Source organism: Lasiodiplodia theobromae, assembly GCF_012971845.1.
Source record: "Lasiodiplodia theobromae strain AM2As chromosome Unknown scaffold_36, whole genome shotgun sequence".
NCBI classification, from domain to species: Eukaryota; Fungi; Ascomycota; class Dothideomycetes; order Botryosphaeriales; family Botryosphaeriaceae; genus Lasiodiplodia; species Lasiodiplodia theobromae.
The window spans coordinates 124378-150210 of NW_023336515.1; the positions used below are offsets into that span (position 1 = coordinate 124378).

General features: G+C 53.7%; 8 protein-coding genes across 8 annotated transcripts; 5 read left to right on the forward strand and 3 right to left on the reverse strand.

The window, feature by feature from the left end:
- Positions 1 to 27: 27 nt before the first annotated feature.
- LTHEOB_10110 (C6 transcription factor) lies at positions 28 to 2096 on the reverse strand (the record flags this gene model as incomplete). Its single annotated transcript, XM_035506720.1, has 4 exons — positions 28 to 197; positions 256 to 1347; positions 1404 to 1885; positions 1936 to 2096. The coding sequence occupies 4 exons, from the start codon at positions 2094 to 2096 to the stop codon at positions 28 to 30; spliced, it is 1905 nt and encodes a 634-aa protein (XP_035368148.1).
- Positions 2097 to 2234: 138 nt separating this feature from the next.
- LTHEOB_10111 (L-arabinitol 4-dehydrogenase protein) lies at positions 2235 to 3432 on the forward strand (the record flags this gene model as incomplete). Its single annotated transcript, XM_035506721.1, has 3 exons — positions 2235 to 2517; positions 2571 to 3103; positions 3157 to 3432. The coding sequence occupies 3 exons, from the start codon at positions 2235 to 2237 to the stop codon at positions 3430 to 3432; spliced, it is 1092 nt and encodes a 363-aa protein (XP_035368149.1).
- Positions 3433 to 3902: 470 nt separating this feature from the next.
- Positions 3903 to 6031, reverse strand: LTHEOB_10112 (Sugar transporter; the record flags this gene model as incomplete). The annotated part of the gene is made up of 5 exons (XM_035506722.1): positions 3903 to 4544; positions 4594 to 4685; positions 4752 to 5398; positions 5457 to 5882; positions 5940 to 6031. The coding sequence occupies 5 exons, from the start codon at positions 6029 to 6031 to the stop codon at positions 3903 to 3905; spliced, it is 1899 nt and encodes a 632-aa protein (XP_035368150.1).
- A 1094-nt stretch (positions 6032 to 7125) lies between these two features.
- Positions 7126 to 7963, forward strand: LTHEOB_10113 (C6 zinc finger domain-containing protein; the record flags this gene model as incomplete). Its single annotated transcript, XM_035506723.1, has 2 exons — positions 7126 to 7593; positions 7643 to 7963. The coding sequence occupies 2 exons, from the start codon at positions 7126 to 7128 to the stop codon at positions 7961 to 7963; spliced, it is 789 nt and encodes a 262-aa protein (XP_035368151.1).
- A 4457-nt stretch (positions 7964 to 12420) lies between these two features.
- LTHEOB_10114 (HPP domain-containing protein) lies at positions 12421 to 13123 on the forward strand (the record flags this gene model as incomplete). The annotated part of the gene is made up of 2 exons (XM_035506724.1): positions 12421 to 12636; positions 12692 to 13123. 2 exons carry the CDS (start codon positions 12421 to 12423, stop codon positions 13121 to 13123), a joined length of 648 nt encoding a protein of 215 aa, XP_035368152.1.
- Positions 13124 to 14277: 1154 nt separating this feature from the next.
- LTHEOB_10115 (uncharacterized protein) lies at positions 14278 to 14634 on the reverse strand (the record flags this gene model as incomplete). The annotated part of the gene is made up of 1 exon (XM_035506725.1): positions 14278 to 14634. One exon carries the CDS (start codon positions 14632 to 14634, stop codon positions 14278 to 14280), a length of 357 nt encoding a protein of 118 aa, XP_035368153.1.
- A 5476-nt stretch (positions 14635 to 20110) lies between these two features.
- On the forward strand, positions 20111 to 22253 carry LTHEOB_10116 (Choline dehydrogenase; the record flags this gene model as incomplete). The annotated part of the gene is made up of 5 exons (XM_035506726.1): positions 20111 to 20580; positions 20641 to 20670; positions 20725 to 21601; positions 21655 to 22156; positions 22210 to 22253. 5 exons carry the CDS (start codon positions 20111 to 20113, stop codon positions 22251 to 22253), a joined length of 1923 nt encoding a protein of 640 aa, XP_035368154.1.
- A 1342-nt stretch (positions 22254 to 23595) lies between these two features.
- On the forward strand, positions 23596 to 24967 carry LTHEOB_10117 (uncharacterized protein; the record flags this gene model as incomplete). Its single annotated transcript, XM_035506727.1, has 2 exons — positions 23596 to 23791; positions 23847 to 24967. The coding sequence occupies 2 exons, from the start codon at positions 23596 to 23598 to the stop codon at positions 24965 to 24967; spliced, it is 1317 nt and encodes a 438-aa protein (XP_035368155.1).
- Positions 24968 to 25833: the final 866 nt, after the last annotated feature.

The window sequence follows — 25833 nt, forward strand, 5'->3', positions numbered from 1 at the left end:
TTTTTCTTTTTAATGGATCACGGCTGTTCACATGTCTCCGGCGCCAAAGTCGGCAAAAAAGTCTGGCCCAAACCCTTCGAATCCCGGCACCGTCACAAGCTCCAGTGGCTGAGTCTGGGCACCGATCGTCTCCAGTATCTGGTCCAGATTCATCTGGCTCGGTGCTTCGCCCGTCGAGGACGGAGGGAGGAAGCCTTCTACAACAATCAGCCGTTAATGACACTGCTTCACAAAGCACAACCCCGTTCCACTTACCGACGTATCCACCGAGGATCTCGCATGCTTTCGAGGCCATATCGCACGCCTTGCCCAGCTCTGCCAGCGTCGCCAACGTCCGGCTGAGCTCGGTCCGCCATTGGTCGGCCAAGAGATGTGTGGCATCGTATATCAGACAGGTCGCGAGGACCACACCGGCCGTGGTGAGCCAGTACGACGCGTACCAGGCAAGGCCGCGATTGCGCTCCGCAGCGGGCTTGGCGGCCCAGTAATCGCAAATGGACAGGGCGCACTCGTGGGCGATGGAGACGCATATGGAGACCGGGTTGGGCATGTAGCGGCCGTCGGAGGCCTGGATGTCGAGCGGGGCGCGGGCGCGGATGGCGGCGAAGAGGAAAGGACGGCAGATGATGATGCGCAGGTGGGCGGCTCGCCACAGCAGGATCATCTTGGGGCTCGAGGCCCACTCGTGGTCGCTGCCGAAGTAGGGCGGCAGCGAGGCCAGCCAGTTGCGCACCTCGGCGTCGAACTGCAGCACCTCGCACGGCCGCAGGCTGCACGACGAGTGCAGTTTGACGTGCGCCGCGTTGGCGATGCGCGCGAGGCTGACCTGGGCTTGCAGGCAGGACGTCACGGTCGGCACGTTCTGCGGCGGCGGCAGCAGGTCGATGTCGACGGCCAGCTCGTAGTCGTGCATGTTCGTGGGCAGACCTACCGTTACCCCGGTGAGGGTGACGGGCGGGCGGCCCAGGGTCAGGCGAGCCCCGGACTCGAAGACGAAGAGAGTCCACCATGTGCGGCGTCGGAGCTCCATGACGAACGGGGTGGTCCTGGAGGGGTGGAATTCGCGGTGCAAGCCAATGGCGAGGGCCATGTTTACAGCGACTCCCAAGATGTTGAAGCCGGCATTTGGCTTGTTGCGTTTTTGCAGATAGTTGCCCATCAGCGTGAGCGACTGGACCAGAGGCAGCGAGCCCTTCTCCAGAATTGCTGCCGTCAAGTGGGAGCGGGCAGCTTGGTACAGCTGTATGTCCTCCCTGCCCGAGCCTGAGGCGCCCACAAACGAGCCGATGGCAAGCACGATGTGGTACAACAGCGGCCACGAGCCATCTCTCGGCTTGGCTACGGCGCCTATCGTGGAGTCAGCGCGGGGAAACGGGGCACGCTAGGAAGCTAGGGGCGCTTACCGGAGATCTGTGCGCGGAAGGTTGGCTCATGCAGGATGGGATAGGCGGAGTGGTAGTGGGCGAAGTAGTCGTCGAGCAGGCGCGTCAGTTCCGGCGGACGGGTGAGGGCTGCCAGGGTGTCGGTCTCGGTGCCGGTGGAGCTTCCGGCGGAGCTGGAGCGCGGGGTGGAAGCGCTAAGCTCATTGAGAAATTTAAGCGCAGCGCTGCCCGATTCGGTGCCCATGTAGCCGTGCGGGTCGACAGTGAGCGACACCATGCCGTCGACGAGGTCTGAAAACCCCTGCGATTCGTCGAACTCGAGATCGTCGGCGTTGAGTGGCTCCGTCTCGATGACGCTCTGGTCCGGCAGAACGGGGGACGATGCAGGCTGGGACGTGTCTGGAGTCATGGTCCGGAGCGCTTCGTGCAGTGATATGTCGGGCACGTAGCGGCGCCAAGTCATTTCCACGCTGCGCAGAAGGTTTTCGTAGTGGCTCAGGCGTCTGCAGTGGTCAGCACGGGCAGTTGCGGTGTGATGGCCGGGGAAGCAGACTTCTCCAGGATTCGGATGGTATGGGATGGCGAGCTGTAGATGCACGTCTTTCCGTCTCTAGCGCAGTTGCGGCAGGGATCGAGGTTGTTGCAGCGGACCTTGCGCCGCTTGCACTCGTCGCACGCCTGGTTGCGCCGTGCCGATGCTCCAGTAGCGCTCATTATGCAACGGTGGAGAGAGAGAGAACTCGGATGATCGCCGAGGTGGGTGGTGGCGGGAAGGAAATGGGACGGGCCAGCGCGGAGCTTAAAAGCCATCGTGAGCTTCTCCAAATCCACAACACCTGCAATCCGCCCACCATGTCTCCCTCCGCCGACGAAGTCCTGCAGCGCAAGCCCACCAACATTGCTGTCCAGACAAACCCCGACCACGATTTGCACGTCGCCGAGGTCGAAGTCCCCCAGCCCGGTCCCAATGACTGTCTGGTTCACGTGCGCGCCACGGGCATTTGCGGCTCTGACGTGCATTTCTGGAAGCATGGCCGCATAGGGCCAATGATCGTGTGTGGCGAGAACGGCCTCGGCCACGAAAGCTCTGGAGTTGTCATTCGCGTCGGCGACAATGTTACCCGCTTCAAGCCTGGTCCGATTCCTGTTCTCCTTTCTGTTCGCTTCCGGACTGACCCCAGAGAACAGGCGACCGTGTAGCCCTCGAGTGTGGTGTGCCTTGCTCCAAGCCCACCTGCTACTTCTGCCGCACTGGCCGATACAATGCCTGCCCCGACGTTGTGTTCTTCTCGACCCCGCCTTATCACGGAACACTTCGTCGCTACCACGTCCACCCGGAGGCATGGCTGCATCGCTTGCCCGACAGCCTGACTTTTGAAGAAGGCTCGCTGCTCGAGCCGCTCTCTGTCGCCCTTGCCGGCATTGACCGCTCCGGCCTCCGTCTCGGCGACCCCCTGGTCATCTGTGGCGCTGGCCCCATTGGCCTCGTCACTCTGCTTGCCGCCAACGCAGCAGGCGCAAACCCCATAGTCATCACCGATCTAGATGAGACCCGCCTGAAGATGGCCCAAGACCTGGTGCCACGCGTGCGTCCCGTTGTTGTCAACCGTGACGACACTCCCGAGGCACTTGGCTCCAAGATCGTCTCGACCCTGGGCGAGGAAGCCCACCTCGTCATCGAGTGCACCGGTGTCGAGTCCAGCGTGCACGCCGGAATTTACGTGCGTAAACTCCCCACCCGCATACGTTTCTGGAAAACTGACCTTGCATCCAGGCCGCGCGCTTCGGCGGAGCAGTCTTTGTCATCGGCGCTGGGAAGAACTTCCAGAGCGTCCCCTTCATGCACCTTTCTACCAAGGAAATTGACTTGCGCTTCCAGTACCGCTACCACGACACGTACCCAAAGGCAATCAGCTTGGTGGAATCTGGTCTTGTGGATGTGAAGAAGTTGGTTACGCATAGATACTCGTTGGAAGAAGGCTTGGAGGCATTTAAAACCGCTTCCACCCCCTCAGCAAAGGCTGTCAAGGTCCAGATCCTGGATGATTAGTGTTATGTCTCATGATCTGAACTCAATTCAATCTCCTCCCGAGAAATTTTAGTACACGCATTTTGTGGCGCACGGTGTTTTGCTACCCGATCGTAAGCTCCACAGTAGCAGAACCGTTATCATTTGTAAGCGATACCTCCCAGCACGGTATTTTCCCCTCTCCAACTGACTTTTCAAAGCAGGAAACTGTCTAAAATACTCTGAATATTCCAAGTATTCACCATTTGCCTTTGCTGTTTACAACCCTGGGAGTATTCTCAATTCATGATCCACGTTACTTTGAATCTTGCAGCTTTGTGTTCAGCAAATGCAGTAATTGTCTTCTCCAGAAATGACGTTCTCAGCACACAGCAAATATACATCTATTGGTCATGTCTACGTCACATCCGCCGAAACAGCAATAAGTGCTTCTCTCGGGCATATCCACCCATTGACATCTTCCTCCGCACTCTGCATCATTTCCCCCAACCTCAGCTAGCCTGCGACCCACCGACCTTGGCCTCGTAATCATCCGGCGCCGGCTGCGAAGTGGCGTTCTCGAAGTGATACAGCGTCGGCTCGACCGCGTCGCGGCGGAAGAAGACGTACCTGGAGATCCACCACGGCAGCACGCGGCCGGCCTGGAAGCGGGCGTGCACCGTCGTGGGCACCCCAAAGACGCCGTCGAGCTCCTCGAGGCTGAGCATCTTGGTCTCGGGCATGAAGAGGAAGATGGCGACGAGCGCGAGGGCGTTGAGGCCGGCGTAGAAGCCGAACGCGCCCTGCGGCCGCAGCGCCTGCAGCATGCGCGGGAACGTCAGCCCCAGCACCGCCGCCCAGAAGTTGTTGGTCGCCACCGCCCACGACATGCCCACCTCGCGGTGCGACAGCGGGAACACCTCGGACGAGTAGACGAACGCGCAGGGCCCCTCGCCCGGCCCGTAGAAGGCCACGAAGATGAAGATGAATAGTGCGATCAGCCCAAGGTGCGCCGGTGAAGACGTCGGGATGTAGAAGGACAGCCCGGTCGCGAGGAGGGAGAGGCACATGAACGGGAAGGTGGCGATGAGCAGCGTCCGTCGGCCCCAGGTATCGATCGTGTATAAGGCAGGGAATGCAAACACGAACATTGCCTACGTCCATCAGTAAGGGGCAAATATCCATTTCAACAAGTGCTCTTACCATGCCAAAGCCCCAGGACACAAGAAGTGCAACGATCTGGCTTGCACCAGCCTGTAGGAAGATGGTAGAGGAGTAGAAGGACATGATGTTGACTGTGCATTAGACCCCTCGTGTCAGAAACTGCCCAAAGCATTGTTCCGCCTGGGGGGAGCACTTACTGCCGCACATCTGTTGGGCGATCATGACAATTCCGGATGCCTGCGTTGCCCGGCGGATTCGCGGAACAGTGAAAAGTTCAATAAACCTCGTGAGCATATTGTCGTTCTTGAACCCCTTTGCTTCGATCAACGCTTCTTCGGCTTGCAATTGCGCATGGATGAAATAAAGGTCTCGGGCGGCTTGAAGTGGTGAATTGCGGAGCCGAAGAAGGGACCTGTGTGCCTTGACGAATTTCCCTTTCTTGATCAGCCAACGGGGTGATTCCGGCGCAAACCAGATCCCAAGAAGCAGCGGAACCGCAGGAATGAATGCAGATCCCAGCTGAAGTCTCCATGCAATTTTCCCGGTATTGATGACCGCAAGGTTGGCCGAAAATCCCAGCATGATTCCGAAGGCGACGAACAGCTGCCATGACATAGTCAATGCTCCACGAATACTCGTCGGTGCGTTTTCAGCGGAGAACACGGGCACTGTGACCTCTTTCAGACCCATTCCCAATCCAAGCAGTAGTCTGCACACCAGAATCTGAGGCCATGTCTGGGCCAATGCCTGTCCAATTGGCGCGAGCAAGCTGAATATCGCCCCAATGAATATCGTACCGCGACGGCCAATCCAGTCATTCAAGGGGTCGGAAAGCCAAGCAGCACTGCGAAAGTCACTGTCAGCTAAATATTTACACAACATGCAGGGTCAAATGTGCGTACAAGAGGGCGATGGCCATGTATGGCGTGCCGTTGATAGCACCCACAATCCAAGAGTTCCTTTCACAGGTTCCATTGGCCTCGCATACAGCTCCAGTGTCGGCTATGCCAAACTCTTGCGGAAAGGACAAATTTGCTCCATTCGATCCGGTCTGATCCCAGCCTTGGATGGCGGCACTGATTGAGTTCAAGAGGATCGTGAAGTAAAGTGCCTTCGGGTGTTGCCACCTATGATTCTTTTCAGACCGAAGTACGTTGAGGTCTTCCTCACTGAGCTCTTCAACAGTTTCGAATTCATCAGCCGCCTGAGCGACAAGAGCGCCTTTGCGAAGATCGGGTAGTATGTCGGTCAGTTGGTGATTCTGCGCAAACGTCTCGACGTCGTGAAAAAGCCTTTCCTTCGAGATTCCAGCAAGGGGATTTTGAATTCTGCCATCACTTTGTCAGAAGCTGCGTCCACAGAGTCTGGATGGACTTGTTACTTACTCGCCAGTAACATTGTGACTCAAGTTTTCCACAATTTCCTGATGATGGATCGCATCTGAGGGGGAGATCTCACCGGCGCTGTGCTTCTCCATTGTGACGGGTTGTTCTTAATGGGAAGTCCAATGCGCTAGAGAACGGGACGGAAGCAGAGTTGTCACGCAGGAGGGAAGAAAAATCTGGGGCGAGCGTCAATGCTTTTAATCACACCCCCGGTCTGGGGTAACCTGGAGAAGCGGGGTAGAATCTTGGAGAGGTGGAGCCTACTCGGTGAACCACCGAGCCCAAAACGCCTCCAAATCGCCGCCGGAGAGCCTCATTGCGCTAGGGCAGACGCTCGGGATTTGCCCGAGTGGATTTTTGTTCCGGCGGAAGCAAGGCGCCTAGATATGACGGACTTCTCGATGAAGCTACGAGTCGGAGCCGCTTGGCTCTCACGCGTAGCGGATGGCCCTGTGTAACTTGACTCACAATCTGAAACGGCAAAAGAAGTGGTCCGCTCGCCGTAGAAAAAGCACCTGCAGCCTTAAATACTCACAAGGAGTCTGTCACGGTCGACTTATTAGCGTTCCGTTATCTAGCTGTTACGATTACCACTGGTAAAACTATGTGTTAATAAGCCTCGTCTGCTTTCAGTCTCGGCTTTTCTTGTCAGTGTTGGATCGGCGGTCCTTCCTTCTCAGTCTAGCCGGTCCACTACCGAGCGGCGGCCTTTCCTTGAGCGGGGTCAGAACACGAACCCGCCGGCTTCGTGTTACGGTGGACTTTGGTCCGCCGGCTCATTGGGCACACCTCGCAAGAAACCTTGGGACCTACATGAGCTTCCGCGGATGGCATCTGAAAGCCCTGTCGGGTTCTCTTTCTTTTTCTCGTTCTCTTTCTCTTTCGAATCCTGCGTACTCCACTACTGCTTCCCACTTTCACTACCCGGCGAAGTGGCTGTGCTACCATCCAGCCACCAAATGAAGCGAACTCGCTTGGGTCACAAGAAGTCGAAAAATGGATGCACACACTGCAAGAATCGTCATGTTAAGGTGCGTCAGCTGCGTGCAGTCACATTAGGGATCGAGCGAATGCACACAGCTGAAACTTTTCGAATTCCACTTTGTACTGAAATTTGAGGCAGTGTGATGAGCAACGGCCATGCGGCAGTTGTAAGCGATACGAGATGGACTGCAGTCTCACTGCAATGCCAGAGCAGAATCGCGAGTTCCAATGGCACAATTCCACCATTGCTGGGGTAGAGCCTCCGGTCTCTGCAGACCAACCATCCCAAGCCACTTCAGCTGGAGAGGGCGCTCACAGCCATGCCATCGTTCCTATTATGGATACGCCACCACCAGTCTTTTATCCCAGAGAAGCGTATTCCCAGCACCTGATTCACTCCCTAAAGGCAAAAATCGCCGACGGGAAGAGACTTTTCGACAGCCTCGAAGAGGAAATGCAGATTCTAGACCATAACGTCCCAATACCAGCGCAATTGGAGTTGGGCATGGAAACTCCCACCTCAGATCTTGTCCAAACTGGGCCAAGTGACTGGCTTAAGGATTTGCAGCTACTGAAACACTACCTCACCACCGCGTATCTGTCTTTCTGCCAGGATGAGCGCCTGGCCCCTCTCTGGCAGCACGTCATTCCAGAATGCGCCTTCTCCCACGTCTGTGCTTATCATCTCGATACCCCCGTACGTTGCTAAGACTTATTAGGAGTACCTGATGCACGGCCTTCTTGCTGTCTCCGCGCTGCATTACGGCCATGCAAATCCCTCGCACAAAGAGACCTACAGCCTTCTGTCCGCGCGGCACCAGGCGCTCGCGCTGAATTGGTTCTCATCTCAGCTGCACAACATAAACTCAGAGAACTACAAAGCACATGTCTTTCTCGGCTCAATCGTCTTCATGTTCCCCATATTTGCCGTCGCGGAGGCCGGCCGTGAGCGTCAGATTGTAGACACACATGACATTGTCCAGTCGTTCGTTCTACTGAAAGGCAAGTCTTACCGCACCTCTCCTCTACCTCGTATATAACTCACGAGGGGGTCCAGGAGTAAAATCGATTCTTGATACCCCTCCAACGTCCCAGTGGGCCGCTAGTGGAGAGCTTGCCCCACTCACCGAAGTTTCAGTGCCCACCGATACCCCGGCGAGCGGCGAGTTTGTCAGGCAGCTAAACACTGCGCGGAGCTCGATCAAGTGCATCGCTGCCGAGCGTGAAGAAACAACGGAGGTCTTGAACACATGTGAGGCTGCTGTTGAAGCGCTGCAGGAGACGTACACTCGATCTATTGTGCCCGGGACGATGGCGGACGGTGTCTGGCTTTGGCCGCTGCTTTTGCCCGAGTCGTTTATCTCACTGATAATGGAGGGCCATCCATCGGCACTGGTCGTGCTGGCACATTTTGCGGCTCTGATGAGATGCTTTGAAGTGTACTGGTGGTCGAAAGGGTGGAGCGAGAGTGTGGTAGATATGGTAGTGGCACGACTGGAGGCACGGGCATTTACGTGTGTAGAGTGGCCGGTTATGTGTGTCAGAGAAGAGATTGACGTGCGAACACTGGCATGATAAATGTACGATTTAAAGGCGTGGGTATTCGAGAAGATTTTTATGTTTGGTACCTGAAAATAGCATCTTTCATAATTTTCCTATCATGGGTCTTTTAGAATAATGATTCTCCAGCGTCCCCTGTATGCTCTAATCTGAACGCTCTGTACCGCAGCTCCATGAAGCCGCTCTTCATAAGAAATTTGATAAATAAGGACCGATGCAACACTACTTAATCGGCGGCAATTACCAAGGTGTGAAACATAGGGACTTGAATTTGTAAGAGAGTGGATGCCGGAAAGAAAGGGTTCCGGGCAAATATGACTAAGTTATCAATACAAAATGCAGCCATCCTGCATCAGACTCAGTCGACTCTCAACCAATCTCCTCTGCACAGCCACAACCGCTTAAAGAAATGTCTACCCGCTTTTTAGTTTTCGGCGGCACAGGTAACTACAAAAGTCCTCACGTGTGGGTGAGTCTGAAAGTAATGAAAACGTATGTACAGGTGCCATCGGCCTCTATTTCATCAAAGCCGCCCTTTCGGCCGGCCACGCCCTGGTTCTATTCGTCCGAACACCGTCAAAGCTCCCCGAAGATCTTCTGTCGCACCAACATGTCTCTGTCATCAAAGGCGACCTATCCGACGCCGCCGCTCTCGAACGCGCTCTGAACAGCGGTGCAAATGCTTTCGTCTCATTCGCCGGCCCGTACTACGGGACAAGTGGCACGGTCCGCCTTCCTATTCCATCCCTCCCTTTCCTTATGACGCCTCGGCCGGCATATCATTTTGAGCTTTGGGGTGCGACTAACAAGCCGTGCAGCCCATCACCGACTGCTACAAGACGTTCCTTCCGAGGTTAGCCGAGCACGGCATCGCCCGCGCTCTCGTACTTTCCACCCCATCATGCCCCTCACCGTCTGACAGCTCCTCTCTCTTGTGGGGATTCGGACGACTCACTATGCAACTGTTTGCAAAGCAAATGCTACTGGAGATGCGCGGCGTGGGGCAGACCGTGCAGTCTCTCCCTGTGGACCAGGTGAGATGGACCGTTTTTAGGGTTGGAGGACTGAAGGACGGAGAGGAAATCAATGAGGTGGTGGCGACATTTCTTGGTAGTGGGAAGGACACAATGGGAGTGACCAGGAAGAGTGTGGCGGAGTGGGTCCTTGCCGAGGCGGAGGAATGCAAGTGGGTCGGCTCCTGTCCGTATATCTGCAACCCTTAGGGTGTTCTAGCGATGTTTTACGCGCAATGCTATCCAAATACTCAGGATTGCTACACAATAGTGGTGAAGTGCGGCCTCTGTAGCCTGTACTCACCCGTGATGTCGCTGTCTAGCCCACCCTGTGCTAGTCCCTTGGCTTCTTGCGCGTGATGACTGTGCCGTAGCACTACTCGGTAAACCACTGTTTAGTACGTGGAATGCCAAAAGTGTCTCAGCCTAGAATCACTCATCTTAGAGCTCATGGCACTGTGAAGTGCAAGTTCAACTTGGAAATTTAACGAGTTCAATAGATTGAGGGGTTTAAATGCCATTCCATGCTATATATGAAGTTGAATTGACAGAGACAGTCTTGGCCAGCCAGGTGGCTGGATAGTCCTACTCATCGCACAGTTCTGGCTATTTCTATCTCAGAAGCCTATTTTTACTTCTAATAATACCCCAGTGTAATTCAACGGGCTTACTCTGACGAGAATATAGTGGTGGCAGTGTGTGTGAGACGTATGCAAGGTCACATCCGGTCAACCCGGCAGCAGAATATTTATATGCTTCTTGCAGTGAGATGGTTATCACACGATTGAACTGACTCATCGAATTTGTTATATCTACAATAGATGCTACCCCCTGCAGACAGCTTCTCAGCTTGAGCGGATGAGTGCTTGGCAACGATTCGAACACTGGAAGATTGAACGGTCTCTTGTAGGCTGGAAGTTCAGTCTAAGACTAGGGACCCTTCTGGCAACATTGGTGTACGCGTTCAATACAGCTGCCCTCGTTTGGGCATTGGGCTACGCTCAAGATATTGGCGATGGCCGTGCGATTCTATTCGAAGGAAAGTGTCCCAAGGTGCAACATTACAACACCATTTTCCACATGTATATCAAAATTGCGAGTACGCCCCTTACAGCAACCAGCAACTTCAGCATGCAATGCCTTTCGTCACCTACCAGACACGAAGTCAGAAGAGCACACAGGAAGAAGGTCTGGCTTGACATCGGTGTCACAAGCTTGCGATATCTTCCCCACGTCAGCATCCGAAAAGCATTGTCATGGACTATCTTGGCAGGAACCTGCTTATCTCTCCATTTGCTGTAAGTTCTCCCACGAACAATGATTGATGATGAATTAATAGCGAATCAGCTTCAACGCAACCATATTCTCCATTGATACAGGCTCTTATACTATCTACACTGTTAATCCGGGAGTTTTCCGAGTCACCGAGGATTGAGTTCTAGTCGATCCATCGATCGTCTCATCCAACGTCCAAGAAGTCCAGAAAATTATTTACGAGCAAGACTTTCCACAGGCCAATGAAACGATCTACCTTCGGCCAACTGTTCAGCACTATACAAAAGGCTAGTGCATTCATATGTTTGCACGGCCGTTCATATCTGATCGTCATTTTGTTTTTCTGGATTTATCAGAGCACAAGAATCTCACACGAGTTTTCAACATAAGCCGGAGGATTGATGCAACGGCACTACTTGATCCCGATAAGTCACAAGGCTGCCATATCGATCCATATGGATGGATTTGCTCCAAGGACGCCTTAGGAAATTGTCTAGATCCGTGCAGCATGTCTGAAAGGCAATATTGACTGGACTCCCTTTCAATCGGACCAGAAGGTATCCGGTTGTTACAGCACCCAAATGGAGGAGCATTGTCGGCTTGAACTGGCTTCGCAGCTATTCATTGCTGTTGTTGCTATCATATTCGTCAGAGCTCTCATTGATAACATAACTGCCTATTACATGGAAGCAGCGCCTCTACTGACGGTCAGCGATGCCGTGAGCTCATTCATCGCTCAGAGGGACCGACATACGAGGAACATGCAATTTATACAGCTCAGAGATGCCAACTACAAAGCCGCTTGGCCATCTCGCCCTAGGTTGTGGTATCCATCACGACAACGCCGAAGAATATACGTCAATTAAATATGACACTTGACAGACCCCAAATCAAAGAGCGGTATACACAGCCTAAAAATGAAGGAGATAAACTGGTAACTTCAATTTCATGCATACTCCATGCATACTAATACTCTCGCCCAAGAATAAGAATGTAAATTTCATCTCCTACGTATCACATCATGCCATTACCACAACATTCATGTAACTATTAAGCTATGAGTCGACTAGAGAGAAGGAATTGCGATTTCGGGTAAGTCGGTATGGAGTGAGCGTGTGCTCAAGCTAGAGGAAACGATTATGTAAAAGGCGTTGGTTAGCGTGGCGGCTAATAAAGACACAGTCACGCTGACGGGTTGCATCATAAAGCCTCTTTTAGCCGCGCGTTGACACCAGGAAAAAGAATTTGTCTACATAGGATCTAAAATTCTATCGCGGCATCTTTGCTGGAGATTAGTCCGACCAGAAGCCGGACAATGCAAGGGGAAAGGTGCACCATAAATAGTGTATGGAACATCAGATATTCGGATGTCAAAATAGTATGGAGAGCGGATGCGGGGTCGGGCCTCGGGTCGAGTCATGTCTGCACCCCCAAAACGTCCGAGCTAAGACCGTGACGGAAATAATTCTGAGCCTAACAGCGGGAGCGGCGCCCGCGTGTGATCACTTTCAAGCCAGACCTGGGCAAACATATTACGGCAGCATAACGCTCGTTGAGCTAGTCTTACTCTTTCCCACTTTTACGTCTACGTCAGCCCCAGTGTCTCCAAGTATCTTCATCCAATCTCTGCATCTCTTTCCAATTTGAGCATGCTTCCGCCCAGCAACGACCGCCGTAGCCGGCTTCCTCCTTGGATCAGTCGTTGGCTTGGCTATCGCGCCTCGTCTCCCGCACCTCTCCCTTGGTACTTGACCTACTTGTGGTCCTTTGTCGCTGCCTTCTGCGGGCTGTCGGTCCTTCAGGCAATATTCAACTACTCAAACTACTTCAAGGCTCGTCACGTGCCTGGTATCATAGCCTCATACGTACGTTCAGTCCTCAAAATAGAGGGTCTTTTAATCAACTGATCATATCCAACAGGGCGCCTCAGCAGTTCTTGTCTACGGTGTGCCCCAGGCCCCGCTTTCTCAGCCACGGGCTCTCGTTGGCGGGCACTTCCTCAGCGCACTTGTTGGAATTTGCGTTACAAAGCTTTTCAGCCTCATGCCTTCGGACTCCAAGTTCGAATCACTACGCTGGCTAGCCGCCTCGCTATCCACAGCCATTGCTATTGTCGTCATGCAGATCACGGAAACGACACATCCACCCGCAGGAGCCACTGCATTATTACCTGCCGTCGATGAGGACATTTGGAACTTGTCATGGTACTATCTCCCTATCGTTCTGCTATCTTCGACCATGATCCTCCTCGTCGGCATTGTTATCAACAATACTCAGCGTGTTTACCCTGTTTTCTGGTTCGCTCCAGCGAAACCTGCCAAGGTTGAGCAGGGGCCGGAGTCGAAGGGGTGACCGACAGCCGGCTAAGCAACAGACCTTTGGCTTTTCTACCCAGTCACACTGATTTAGCTGCCACTAGATGGCTACACCCTCTGACACAATTCATGGGCTGGTGTTGAGAAATTTGTATATAAGCATCTATTGTGCATTTTGAGGGCTAAAACGTACCTGATAGACTAAGTGCCATGAGGTTTCCATTACCTAAAAGAGGAGAAAGAGTCTGGCTATGATATATGTACTTTTTGAAAGCTTGGCTAGGACGGGTGGCTGCAAATCGTTACTATCCGAGTATTGCCCTTAGAGCAGACCATCGTAATAATAACAGAATTGAGGAATGGAAGACCCCAATTTAGTCCGGAGATGATCCTGTTCTGCAGCCGAAGGAGTAGTCAGAGTTTCTTGTGAGCATACCGTGCGACTACAAAATAGTCGCATTTTGAGTTGGTGAAAAAGTTCGAGGTGGGTAGCGATGGTAGTAATTTCCTTCCAGCAATCCAATACACGTGCTGCATATGCTAGCTATGAGATCAGTGTCAGTTTGGGCCGCCTCATTGACATGGATCAGGTTGGAAAATATACCTCCAGTGGAGGGGTCTGCAATCGTTGCGAAGAAGGAATTGGCCATATCCAAGTTGTTGAAGCTAATACTGCTGGATATTTATATACCTCTGTAGACCTCGAATACTGAGTTCTGAAAGCAAAACTAATATTTCTCAACAAAAACCTATCCATATTAATGCACTCTAGCCCTGCCAATGTACATACGATATAACTACCACAGCGACAAGCTTCCCAAATTATTTACATCACAATGCAGCAAGACTCATCATTACTCTTCTCATCGTCATCGCAGCAGCAGAAGCAGGATCCAAAACAACTGTCACCTCCGCAGCAGTTACAACAGTCATCACCGCAACAATCCCCACAGCAGCCTTCATCGTCGTCGGGTGGGGGCTTGGACTCGGTCTCTACTTGGTCATAGGAAACCTGCGTCACACTGTAGTCCGTACTATGTGAATCCGTATTATGGCTCTCGTTCTCGAACTCGGAGTGATGCTCCCACGCCTCTGTAGCCCCCACGCCCAGAGCGGCTCCGCCGGCAACTCCACCAGCAACTCCGAGCATCGTCGTTGACGAGTACTTGTTTTGCTGCGATACGTTGATGTCTATGTGTTGGTTCTGTTGGTAGCTTTGGTGCTGTGGTTGGTAGCCTGAGTTCTGATAATGCGGGGCAGCATGCGGTTGTGATTGATGGCCGGGGTGTACATGGCTCTGATGGTGCGAAACGGGATGTGGTCTTGATTGTTGTTGATAGGTAGGCTGAAGAGGGCGTGGGTACGGGTTGTGAGGTGCATGATGTTGCTGGGTTGTGTGGTGCTGCTGGACTGTGTGGTGGTGATGGGTTGTGTGGTGCTGTTGGGGTGCGTGGTGCTGCTGAGGCGCGTGGTGTGGTCGCTGATAAGTGGGATGCGGGTGCGGTTTGTACTGAGTATGATGAGGTTGTTGCTTCTTTGGAGGCGCATGGTGGGCGGCATGAGGTTTGTGAGGCTGCTGCGGAGCCTGGTGGTAGTGGTGAACTGTGGTGTGGGTTTGGTGTGAATGCTGTACTGGGCGGTGGTGGGTTTGGCGCTGCTGGTGGCGGGGTGCGTGCGTTGTAGGTTTGTTGTGAGCAACCATTTTGATTGTTGTTGAGATAATACGCTCAAGTGCAAGTGTTGAGAGCTAGCTGTGTAATGATTGAGGACCGATCTATATAAACTATCCACTTGAGCCTCACTGCTATTGTTTTACGGGTCTTCCTGTGGATGCAACAAAATATAATTAGTATCACCCCAGCCTCGTGCGCGCGAAAGAGCCGTTAAGGAACCAATGCTCCTTCTGTACTAGCACTGTTTGCTGCTCGAAGCCTACAGGCTGGCTACCGACGAGGAAGCATGGCACTGGTTCAAGTAAACGAGCCACCGACGGCTGAGACGCTGTAAATCAGCAGCCACAAAGCGCCACTTGGAGTGGTTGGCACACCCTACGGGCCGTAGATAAAAGCAAATGAAAAGAGGTAGATTTGGATCTTCTCGAAGGTATTCTACAGTAAACTACATTTAATCTCTGGGCGTATTTATCGAGAAAAGAAAAGAGAAGGCTTGATTTGCAAAATAAATCCCATCCGCACTCGTCAAAGATGAAACAGATATTTCGTTGTTTATTCGTGGCCGGTTGCCAAGTGCATAGCCCGTTCACATGCGGGGTGCAAAGCGCCACAACGCACGCCATGTCGCGGTAGCCCTTGCGTACAGCCCCCGCTTCCATCCCACACCTAGCGCGAACTCTGTGAGATCCGCCAAAAGCATGTTATTGGACATTTTCTGGCGATGCAATAGGTTTAGCCGGCATGATCCGATAAACTACAGACATATCTGTATGTACAGCCCCCGACACAGCACACTGCAGACTCATCTCGATTCTCACGTCAGCCGGGAGCCCCTGAGATGCTTCATTTGCGCATTCGCGGCTCACATCCCCGTCCGATTCGCCCAAATATGCTAAGAACATGCATTAGCGGTTATTTCACGTCACATCACACACTGAATCAGGAAGCATGGACCGGGAAACACCTCAGCTCATGTGCAATAGTAGACGGCAGGATGCTGTGGCGCTGTTTGAGCCTCATCAGGCCCCCATGCGGGACGGATACCTAGCAATCTGGGTCTGGCAGGCGTTCTGGCCCTGGCGGCGAACGATGCAAGCAACGGCGACGCACTTTCTGCGCCAGCTGTGCTTATGCATCCACATAATCTCATCAACTTATTGACCCTTCTAATAGAGGCGGCAAGGTTGGAGCTGCGCGGCTTTATCCACGCTGTTGGTGTTTCTCCAACATGGTCGCATTCGACGATCACGCACTTGATCTCGGATCCAAAGGCATGCAACTTCACAGAATTAGATAATGACGACTACTCGAAAAAGTATGTCGCGCTTCCCTTCTTAGATAATGCTTACCTTCGGTACTGCCAAGTAAACGCCTCATTGGGTCCTTTCTCGTTCAACTGTTACTTATTCCAAGCAGCCAACTGCGATAGAGATGATTCAGCGTCCTTCCAGAATGAATAACATCTCACAGCAAGAATGATAGGAGATCCTGGTATCAGAGTTTCCCATTCACATTCGCCTAACTCCGTATTTCATTGAAATCCTACACCAAAGCTATTTCCCTCCCTTTAACACTATATCGACAGCTAATACGCCCTACACATGGCCACGGAAGCACGTTCCACGCGCTCTATACCTAATCCCCAGTTTCTGCACGTTGAACTGACATCCTCAAGATCGTCCGACGAGGGAGCCCTCGGCATCTTCCTACTTCACAGATGACGTAGCAAATAGGCCAAACCTGCACCTCATCACAGAGGCTACCCTTGAGAAAATCCAGCTTGAGACGGCTTTGGGCAGTGTTGTTGCTTCGACGGGAGTCCAAGTCTTGATCAAGGATTGGAGGGCGTAGATTTTTCTGAACGAATGCCCACGGCGAGGTCATTCTCGCCGCCGGCGCAGTCAAGTCGCGGCAGTTGCTCGAGCTCAGTGGGATTGGCGACCCAACCATCCTCGGCGAACACAACATCCCCGTCAACGTCAACCTTCCCGGCGTCGGTGAGAACCTACAAGACCACGTCCTCTCCTGCCCGAGTTACGAGATCGCGCTGGCGACCAGATGTGCGGCGATTCGCTGCGCGACCCGGAGCTCCTGTAAGCTGCTCTCCAGCAATACCACGATTTCCGCAGCGGCCCCATGGCCGGCACGCCGCTCTCCTTCAGCTACTTCCCGGCCGCCTCGGCATCGGGCGTCATCTCTTCTTATCTAAACTCTCTCTTCCCTCGCCACGCACCTCGGCGCCCACGCCTACTTGTCCTTCCTCGCGCACGCGGCGCAGTACTCGCTGCTCCGCGCGCGCCTGGCCGACCCCAAGGAGACGGGCGGCGGGCGGCGAATTCATGTACATACCTGCCACTGCAGCTTAACATCAACGTGACGGGGCGCGCGACGATGACGACGATGCAGGTAGCTGTTCAGTACGTCGATACGACGGGCGACTACGTCAGCGTCCGTCGCCATTGCTGAATCATCCGCTCGACCTCGAGCTGCTGGCGCGCTAGACGCAGTTTGCCGAGCGCGTTGCCTGGACGGCACCGCTGATGAGCCTGCTGAAGGAGGAGGGCAGCAGGCAGATTTCCGAGGAGATGGATCCGTTAGAGAGGCGAGACGTGGTGAAGGACGTTGCGGGGGAGAAGGCGTGGGCGGCGTTTCATCAGTCCGGCACATCGGAGCTGGGGGGCGTGATGGATGTATGGGGTGAAGGGGTTGAGGGTTGTGGATGCGAGTATATTCCGCTCGAGACGTTGGGGAATATTCAGGCCACGGTGTGTGCCGTCGCGGAGAAGGCGGCCGATTTGATCAAAGGGGGATGATAGATGCTAAAATATGCCATCTTTCTACGCTTTACTGGTGCGTCCAGGTTTCGAACCTTGCACTGATGGTACACCAGTGGTAAATGTGATTGCTATTGAATGTCAATAGTCTGGTCTTGCATTATATCGGGTAGAAGCTCTCTCAGCAAAATAATCCAAGCGCTTCTGTATATGCCTAAACTTCAGCAGAGAGTATTTCGTAGATGGGCTCTCAACCTTCGGTTGATCGGGATCGCTCCGAGAACAGACGAGATTTTCAACACCCGTTACACGAATCTTGGAAGACGTTACGCCTACGTGTGTGCTTAAATCGTTCGGTCGAGGGCATGCTAGTCTGGTTCTGAGATGGCCCAAAGAGTGTGGTCTTTATCCGAGTTTCGTCCTGATGCTGGACTGCGACGAGCGGGGAGAACTGCGGACCATGCGGGAATCTTTCCCAAAAAGGGATGCTTCCCGCTCTTCTCGCGCGCGTGGCACCTGGTCAGCTGCAGCATGTCGGACAAGATGTAAGTAAAGTCTGCCGATGGTTGGATATTGTGGGCCATGGGTCTCCTGATGTATGGGGGCCAAAACCCTCCTGTTCGAATGCTTCGGATCAAAAGACTCACGCTTGAATACTTCCAGACCACGCGCAGGAGTATGATTCACGCTCGCTCAGGCATCCCAGGGGCGAGCTGGAGGACCGAAATCCCCCAGAATATCTGATGGTTATGGGCACTGGAGCTTTAGTATCTGTCATTGGCTGTGGAGACAAAGTTGGCATCGTGCCCGCTATTTGCGGCGCGGTCCAGCGGCCCGACCGTGGCCCGCTGCAGATCACCTTCACCCCCACCGTCCCAGGCAGCACTGCATCCATTACAACCCATCACGGGCGGCACCCCGTCCATCACGCCAGCGGCTGCAGAATTTTATCGACTCTATGAGCCCATATCCCCGCACTCAAGGGGAAAAAGGCCATCATCCGCGGGACCAATACCTCACTGTCTGCACTTCGCCGGGTGAGACAACGTTGACCCCCGAGCAAACATCAACATCAGGATCAACACCAACAACAATACCAACAGTAAGACAGGATCTCCTATCCTTGGGCTTCCCCCTTGGTTCCTGCGTTCTGTACACAGTGGGTTTCCGGCACGCTGGGTATGTTTCTGCGCCGCATCCGCACGGCCCCACACCGCATACCGGCTGCTCTTGGCAATGCGGCGTAGTACGAGCTGCTTTTGCCTATTATGTATTGAGGAGGACTTGTTGTTAGGCTCCCCAGCATAACGGCTCCAATGACGCGGCGCAGTACGGGTGTGCCACGACGGCGGAATTCTCGGTGGCGGCTAAAACCTACATGCTCCCCTTCAGGACCTAACACTTGCTCGACTTTGGCACACCACTGTTAAATACACTCCGGCTTCTCGCTGACACTGGAGTATTTTGCTTGCAGTATCTATTACCAAGTCAAGACTTGAGGTCTGAGGCAGTCTGCAAGTGTAACGCGATTCCATTGGCGGGGGTGCGCCACGCCGCATTGGCTGGCACACCTGCATGTGATACGGAGGACCGTTTGCATGGTTCAGAATCCTTCCCTTGCCGATCGATACCAACGAACATCTTCATGTCGCAATTGACTCGCCTCTGGATCAGGTTTCCTCCTTGACAGGGCAGTGAGTAATACGGATTGTTTCCACACGTGCCCAACTTGAAGCTACTTTAGAGCCCCCATCCGGTAGGGCTGTCTTTCCCCGTTGAGCGAATGCTCCACTGTTCAATCGTGACATCGGGACGCGCAGACTCAGCTACATAGCCTTCATCCCGACTTGCTGGAACCGATGCTCCCTTCCGTAGCGTAGGAAGGAATTTTGGAGAATGTACCCTTACCCTGTCTTTGGTCGATACGTGCCTGCTGTTGATCACGAGGCAATTCAGTGGCACAAGGGATGCTAATAATGTATAGGCACCCAAGGGGGCGCATGTGCTGGCCCCTACAGCCAGTGGCACAGCAGATGAAGCGTCAAGTTGAATCCTTCGATCGGCACACAGTATGAGAAAGTTGCCTTTGCCTGCCGCAGGCAGCCCATCAACGAGCGGCAAAGACTAAACTAATGAGTCTACCATCTCAACCTGAGATAACTCCGGCTTGGCGTACCATCGCCATGTACCCTTGCGCTCGCCACACGCCGCATGGAGATTCTTGGTCAAGCATGGCTAATGACTTACTTTCAAGGGTAAAGCTTTTCGTAAACCTGGTAAGACAGCCCTTGCGGCCTAATTAGTACTCCACTTCCACGCCATGCGACATGCACGAGCTGCCACATTTCCGGGAAGCCGGAATGGCGAGTTGCAGCCTCATTCTTGCCAGGGACCAAGATTGGGGCATATCGCAATCGAAAGCGGGAAATACGTTGTTGGGGAGCTGGAATATAGACTTGCGGAGAAGGCAGGGTTCCCACTCCCTCCTCGCCACTTCTCAGTTTCTCGCTACGCTTTCCGTACCTTATCTCTTCTACCCAGTCACTTAACTCACCCAACGCTTTGGAACAATACTTCATGGCGTTTGGCAAGCGTTGTTTGATTTACGGCATACTGGCTGGATCGTTCAGCCTCCAGCCAGCGTGCGCCTTGCCAATCTTGGACTCCTTGGTCAACCCCTACCTTGACACACTCAAGTCAATCTTGAGCGGCAAAGGTCTGATTGAGGGTACGCTTGGTGCAGTTCAAGGTGCTCTGGGTGTGGAGAAGACATTTGACTATGTCGTTGTTGGTGGTGGCACAGGTGGCAATGCAATCGGCGTGCGCCTCGCCGAGGCCGGCTTCTCAGTGGCCATCATCGAAGCGGGCCTGTACTACGAGATCGGGAAGCCTGTCCTCGGCTCCACTCCTGCAGGTGGTATTGTTGGGATCGGTGCCAACCCCTTGGACTCGGATCCGCTGGTCGATTGGGTCTTCATGACTGAGCCTCAGGCGGGCGCGAATAACCGAGAAGTGCACTACGCTCGCGGAAAGTGTCTCGGTGGCTCGTAAGTCGTTGCCAGAACCAGAGACCCAATGGCACGGGACTGACAATGTCATACCCACAGCTCCGCTCTTAACTTTATGATCTACCACAGGTATGCAGTCATGGCATGGTCCTCCCTTCAAAGACAGTTACTAATCCATGACAGAGGATCGGAGCAGTGCTACCAACAATGGGCAGATGCCGTCGGCGACGACAGTTACACATACCAGAACCTCGACCCATACTTCAAGAAAGCTGTCACCTTCACCGAGCCCAACAATGAAAAGCGGGGAGATAACGTTACCAGTGAATACGAAACAGATGCTTTCGCAACGCCTGGTGGACCTGTCCAGGTCGGATACACAAACTATGTGTCCCCCTTCGCCACCTGGATGGAAAAGGCTCTTCTGGCGGTCGGCTTGAAGAAGACGAGTGGCTTCAGCAGTGGAAAGTTGCTTGGCACTCACTACACTCAGACAACCATCAGGTCTTCGGACCAAACGCGTAGCGCATCTGATGCGTACGTCAAGAGTGCACTCGACAACCCGAATCTCTCTGTATACACCAACACCATGGCCCAGAAGATCCTATTCGATGACAACAAGACTGCAACAGGCGTTACAGTCCAGTCCACTGCCATCACCTACGATATCCATGCCTCCAAGGAAGTCATTGTGGCCGCTGGCTCTTTCCAGAGCCCCCAGCTTCTGATGGTCTCGGGCATCGGACCGAAGGAGACTTTGGAGCAGCACGGAATTGATGTAATTGCTGATCGTCCTGGCGTCGGACAGAACATGTGGGATCACATCATGTTTGGCCCCGCCTACGAGGTCAGCTTCAACACCCTCGACTACACGCTCCACAACCCGGTCGCCCTCGCCGACGCGCTGGCCGACTACGCAACGACCGCCGACGGCATCCTCTCGTCCAACGTGGTCGAGTTCCTCGGCTGGGAGAAGCTGCCACAGGAGTTCCGCCAGAACTTCTCCCAATCGACCGTGGACGCGCTGTCGCAGTTCGCCGACGACTGGCCCGAGGTGGAGGTAAGTCCTACCTGACAACATCCCTCCTCCCGCATACTAACATTTCATCCAAGCTCATCAGCGGCAACGGCTACATCGGCGACTTCTCGCTGCCGGTGCTGCAGCAGCCGCTCGACGGCAAGCAGTACGCGACCATCCTCGGCGGCATGGTCGCGCCCACGTCGCGCGGCAACGTGACCATCAAGTCGGCCTCGATGAACGATGCCCCTGTCATCAATCCCAATTGGCTGACCACGAAGGCGGACCAGGAGATGGCCGTCGCGCTGTTCCGCCGCATGCGCCAGATCTGGGCGTCCGAGACGATGCAGGAGGTCGTCGTCGGTGACGAGTACTGGCCCGGCTTGGACAAGGGCAGCGATGAGGAGATCCTCGAGGTCGTGAGGGATAGCCTCATGACCATCTGGCACGCCGCGTGCACGTGCAAGATGGGTAAGGAGGACGATGAGATGGCGGTCGTGGATACGGAGGCGAAGGTCTATGGCGTGAGCGGTTTGAGGATCGTGGACGCCAGCGCGATGCCGATATTGCCTCCTGGACATCCTTCGAGCACTATTTGTAAGTTCTTGTCTGCTGATTTCTACTATTGCAACGACGCTAACAAATCATAGATGCGCTTGCGGAGAAAATCGCGGACGGCATTGTCAAGAGTTGAAAAAGAGTATTAATTTCTTCGCTGCCTGTATTTATTTCTTTTGTTCTTTTCTTTAGTATAATATTTAATGGATTTTAACTTAAACGCACCTCAGATGGATGCAGACATTACTCCAAAGCGCAAGCAGTAGAGTAGCTTCGAGATGACATTCACCATCAAGATATTGCCCCCGTATCTTTGGTGTCATCTTCCAATCGAGAATCTACTTCGTATTACGATGTCTTTAGCTCAATCTCGCTTCACGTCGGGACTTTTAAGCACCCTTGCTCCAGAATGGAAGCCCATAGCCGATCTTTACAGATAAACTCTGATGTAAAAATCATCAATCCCTCTTCTTACATTTCTCATTGGCCCGCCTTGGTTGTGCCACCAAAAGCCCGAAAGCTTATTTGGCGGCGGAGATTGCCGATGGACAGCATTAGAGGCTTCATTGCGGCATGTAGTGTGCAGAGTAAGGATGTGAGGCGGTACAATATTCCCCGAAGAGAGGCACTCGGCTGTTGTAGTGGCTGGCCCCCAAACTATGACGTCGTTTCTACAAGCATCTTTGGCAGCAACGCCGCCAATTGCCGTGCTGTCAGCACTCTGTGAAGAAAAATGTCCGTGGTGCAGCCCTGTTTTTCCCGCGCGAAAATCTTACACCATGCATTACTGCAGCCACTTCTTCAAGCGCAATGACGTAGTGGTTCTTTCAGCCCCGAATGACCTTCCACAAGATAGGGTCTCGGATAAGCACAGCGCTGTTTGAAAAGCAATATAGAATGCAGGTGATCCTGGAGAGAGGTGCGGCGTGTTTCGCAGCGTAATTCTCAAATGCGTTCCCTGCACCCCCGTCCATTCGGCAGCAGTCAAGCTTCGTCAAGCGTGGTCCAGCATGGACATCCACAGCCGTTACTCTTCGATTGACATCAGCCAGGACAATGGTAGCTATGGTGTTGAGCTTCTCGACTCGACTAAGCAACGGTCGATCACAGAGGAGGTTCACTCACATATCGAAGAGTCAACTCTCCGGCCGACAAGACTGCAAAAGCTGAAAGATCATTGGACATGGGAAATTTCAAGCCTAGCGCTGAGTCTGGTGACCCTAATCGCCATCTCAATCGTTCTGCGCATACTGGATGGGAAGCGGTTGTCATGGTGGAAGTCGTCAATCAGCCCAAACTCTCTCGTGTCTGTCTTCGCTGCTGTCTCTAAATCGGCTATGATATTGTCGATCACGGAGTGCATCAGTCAGGCCAAGTGGCTATACTTTTCCCAGGAGAGACGCCGGCTGTACACCCTGCAACTATTCGACGATGCGAGTCGAGGGCCATTGGGCTCGTTGATATTCCTCTGGCAGTCGATGTTCAATATCAAGGACGTCCTGGCCTGCGTGGCTGCTATTGTCATGATTGCAGCGCTTGCTGTTGACCCGTTCATGCAGCAAATCATCGACTATCACCTACGGTCCGTTCCCATTGCAGAGATTACTGGCGCAACAACTCCATCCACACAGATGTATGACTCTGGCACTCTGATGGATGCCACACGGGCCAAATGTATGCTGTAAGAGGAAATCCCTTCCGTGAATCAGTGGCTAACTGAAACCGGTAGCAATATTTGCTGGCGTAGACATGCAGTCAGCAATCGTGAATGGGATATTGGGCATCTCTCTGACTCCAACCTTCCACTGCTCCACGGGTAACTGCACATGGCCGGATATTACAAAACTGGGGGTTTGCGCCAGCTGCACAAATGTGACAACTGAGACCGGCAAGTCCTGCGGCAGCCGAGATCCGTCTTCATCCACACAGACGTGCCAGTACACAACGCCCGCCAACATCAACATCACCGCCACGAACGGCCTGGGCGCCAACGGCACCTATACCTACCTCAACACAAGCGTCGACACCGTCTTCACGGAGGACAATCAGCCGCTGCTGCGCTTCGGCATACTCAGATCCCCACCCACCGAAAACGCCGACACAGACGGCGTATTTCCGCCCGACATCTCCGAATGCACCTTCGAATGGTGCGCGCAGAAGACGACCGGCTTCCGCGTCAACAGCGGCGTCTTGCAGCCAGGCAACACCACAAGCACGCCCATCAAGATCGCCTTCACCAACGGCCAATGGACGCCGCACACCCTGAACGGCCGCACCTACGTCGAGCTGGACATCGCCCCGGACGCGCCCTGGGACGGCGGCAGCAGCAGCAGCAGCCGGGCCTTCTACGTGCACAGCGCCGACTACAGCAGCACGCGGCAGCTGCTCGTCAACCTGCTCGTCACGCAGCTGGCCTCGTTCAACGCCGACGCGAGCGGCTTCCAGGTGGCGCCGGTGCTGCTCTTCGCAGGCGGGGACCTGTCGCGGACGATGGGCGCCGTCGCGGCCAGCATGACGGACCTGGTGCAGCGCTGCGACAACGGCTCCGCCGTCCGCGGCCAGGCCTTCCGCGACGAGGCGTTCGTGCGCGTGCGCTGGCCGTGGCTGGTCCTGCCCGCCGTGCTGGTGCTCGTCGCCGCCGCCCTGCTGCAGGCGGCCGTCGTCGTGAATCGTCGTCGGGGAAGCGCGCTGTGGAAGTCGTCGGTGCTGCCGTTGTTGTTTCACGGGTTCGAGCGGCCGCTGGATGCGCCGCTGGGCGAGAGGCTTTCGAGGGTGGAGGCGAGGGCGTGGGGGATGGAGACGAGTTTGCGGGAATCGAGTGAAGGGGCGTCAAGGTTTGTCATTCACTAACGTGTATGTATGCATTATGAACTCCAGGGTTGGCGTTACTCTTTTTGAGAGAGAGCTTGTAGAGGCTTTCGACGTTGTTCGGCAGTTTTCGGTTCCATTGAGTTCGGGTTATACAGGACGTTCTAATGGCCAGGAATGATTCTTAGGCTTACCGGTTATCTCAGAAAGTAGAAGTCAATTTTAGGACTAGCACGCTGCATTTCAGTATGGTTGATACTACAGCAACATGTGCTAATGGAGAGGGGGCAAGTAGATGGAGGCCTACAGCAACGTTTGCAACGGGAACGTCGCGCCCACGGACTCCAACAATAAGCTCCGGACCGGAAGTCTGGGAGCATACTGAACATGAGAATTCACCTTCTCGGAGCTGTAGTTCCGTAGGTACGGTGAGAAACAAGTACGAATTTCCACAGCAAATCCCGCATCTGCCTCGGCGAGGCCGATGGAAGTTTGTGGGGCGCAACTGCTCAATTCATTCGTCCATTACTTGCTGACCGTTCCTGTCATCCGTCGGGTATTCTGAGCGTTTAATGGCTCAAAATAAATTTACTCGTGTGACTGCGGGGTCTGACATTCCTTAGGTGGAGCTGTTGGTGGGGGCGGTATTGAGTTTTCCCCGCTTTCGCCTACTCCATACGGGGCTACGGCACGCTATTTTTGAGCAGGGCTCGAGAAGTAGACAAAAGAAAAAGTTTGATGATGATGGCTGAGCTGAATTTGGATGTAAGCCTTCATCAGCACGGGAACCATTCGCTCACACGTGTTTGATCATCTCATCTCAGAGAATGAAAAGCGTAACTTTTTCTCATTGGTAAGAGGTATCTAACTGAAACTGAAAAATGCGACAAAAATTCTTTTGACATGAA